At 47.5% G+C, this 2511-nt stretch overlaps 1 protein-coding gene across 1 annotated transcript in view; it reads right to left on the bottom strand.

Annotated features, from left to right (window-relative positions):
• The window catches only part of dag1 (dystroglycan 1), a 41863-nt gene that overhangs the window by 4577 nt on the left and 34775 nt on the right, over positions 1-2511 (bottom strand). Inside the window, exon 3 of the mRNA XM_007541266.2 lies at positions 327-782. Within this exon, the coding sequence (XP_007541328.1) occupies positions 327-782 (456 nt within the window). The remainder of the gene's footprint in view (positions 1-326; positions 783-2511) is intronic.

Genomic DNA, 2511 nt, shown 5'->3' with positions numbered 1-2511 from the left:
GTTAGCTAACAGGAGAAGCTGCCATCCTGTTAGCTAACGACGCTAACAGGATGTCCTCCTGTTAGCATCGTTAGCTAACAGGAGAAGCTGCCATCCTGTTAGCTAACGACGCTAACAGGATGTCCTCCTGTTAGCGTCGTTAGCTAATAGGAGAACATCAACAGCCTGAAGTTCAGAGGTTGATGTGACTGAACCTCTGAATGTCAAGAGAAGAAGAATAAACGCTAAACATATTAATTATGCACAGAAACCAGGAGAAATTATTAACAGAAGTTTAACTTTACGTCTCTTTGTTAGCTTACAGCCAACCATGTTTATCTGCTGACCTTCTTGGCGTTTCCTGGCCCGGCCATGAAGGCCGACATGTCGAACAGCCGGTTGTTGACCACTGGCAGCATCTTCATGCCCTGCAGCTCCACGCCTGAGAAGCTCCTCATCCTGTCCAGCAGCTCCACCCGCTGCGCCGAGCTCATCTTTGTCAGATCGGCGTCCAGAATCACCGTCAGCACCGTGACCGGCTCCTCGTTGCTACACACAAAGGGCTGGACGGGATCCTCAGCTGCCGCCGGGCCGGACAGCGGCACCGACGGGTCGCCGTCAAAGTGGTCGTCCGTGTGAACTTCGATGGAAAACTCCTCTGAGGAAGAGGAAGTGTGGTTGGAGATGGTCACAGAGATGTAGTGGACTCCTTTGTCCTCCTCCAGAGGGAGCCCCCGCAGGACGCTGCTGCCACCATCCCAGTGCAACCAGGCGGGCAGCGAGTCCTTCCCCACCTCCGTCACCTGGAGACAAACCAGAGAGCAGGAATGAGCCGCCGATCCAGGATTTTAAACATTTGGGAATCACTGGTGGGAAACAGTTATAAAGGCGGGAGATTTACAATTTGGTTACCATGGCAACTTGGATTAGGAACACAAGTTATCAATGAGTTAATGTAAAGTCGACTGATAAACAGCCCTTTTTTGGGCCTCTGTCTCTTTAAGAAGCTCCTGCTCTTCCTGAAGCTCCACCTCCAGGAAGTCGTCCCAACATGGCTCCTCCATTAACCCTTTAACGTTTTTACCATCACTGCTCTGAGCAGCAGCTCCTACAACGAGCTCAACAGTTCCACCAGCTGTTTGCTAATTGCTGCTGGCTAGTCTGAAGGAGCTGAGTGGGTTAGAAGCTGCGCCTCGAGGGCAGGGCTAGGTCCACCCAGGGGATTTGCACAGCTGAACGGTTGCCATGGAGATTACAGGATTTCTCAAACATGCATGAAAGAATCAAAGCAACACTCCATGTTTGTTTCTGACAGAATGACACGATGGAAAGTTCAAAGAAGATGATTTTACATCATGTTGCCTTTGAAATCCTGGGTTTTCTTTTATCAAGAGGGTCGGCCATCTCTCCATATCATTCCAAGCAAAATTAGTCATAATGTGGTGAATTAAAAAAAAAAACAAATTAAAGAAACAGATCTGAACAATTTCTTCAGTCAGCTGAATTACATCCACTGTTTATATTTCGAATAGAACCACATAAATGCATCTTGCATCCCACACTGGACTTTGTTTGGACCGTTTCTCCTTCACATTCTGGTGTAGTGCTGCCATCTTTGTTTCGATATCAACTGGCTCAGCTTGAGGACCCAGAGGCGCCCTCTTCTGGACGGTGGCCAAATTACAACACTAAACTAATAAACCATTAACAGTTTGCTTCCATGCCTGATTCTATCTGCTGTATTTCTACCAGTCAGCTGCTGCAGAGGCTGAATAAGGCAGCGTTTGGATTCAGGTACCTGCTGGAGCTGAACAATAAATCCTGCTCACCCTCCTCTTCTTCCTCTTCCTCACATGCAAACACAAACACAGAGCTGAATCGTTATTTAAACGCGGCTAAAATTAAAATAAGTCGGTCAATTATGAGGCTGGTGGGGGGCTGATGAAGAGAAATGGATCACCTGGGAAGGACAATGCCAGCGCAAAGATAAACTCAGAAACAAGAGTGAGTCTCTCCCTCCCCACATCCACAAATTAATTCTGCGGCTAATAAATCCCAGTTAATAAATTATGCAGCGAGCTGCTCCCAGGATGCATCATTACGGCTGCACCAAGCTCACGAGAAGCAAACAGAGAGACGGAGCTCCAGGTTCTCATGTCCTCGTCTCTGTGTCCAGGAGACAGCAGGTCCTCTGACACGAGACAAGCCTCCATGTCTTCTGATCAGGACGCTGCCCCGCCCTCTGCTCCGTCTGTTGCCCCGCCCTCTGCTCCGTCTGTTGCCCCGCCCTCTGCTCCGTCTGTTGCCCTTAAACCACAGAGACGCGAAACCAGAGCAACACAGATTTCATCACCACCACAGAAACGAGACAAACAGTTTCAACAAGCTGAATTTAGAACTAAATTACCAAGGAATGATAAAATGTTTATTTTCTTATTTTAGAAAAGAACTGAATCATTAAAAAGGAACTGAATGATTTGCTCGTCTCCATTTTCTCATGTATTTCAAATATTGTCTAAAATAATCTTACAT

The sequence above is a fragment of the Poecilia formosa genome, unplaced genomic scaffold (genome assembly GCF_000485575.1).
Source record: "Poecilia formosa unplaced genomic scaffold, Poecilia_formosa-5.1.2 Scaffold597, whole genome shotgun sequence".
In the NCBI taxonomy this organism is placed as follows: domain Eukaryota; kingdom Metazoa; phylum Chordata; class Actinopteri; order Cyprinodontiformes; family Poeciliidae; genus Poecilia; species Poecilia formosa.
Note: the sequence above shows the minus strand (reverse complement) of the source record. Positions and strands in the feature narration are given on the sequence as shown.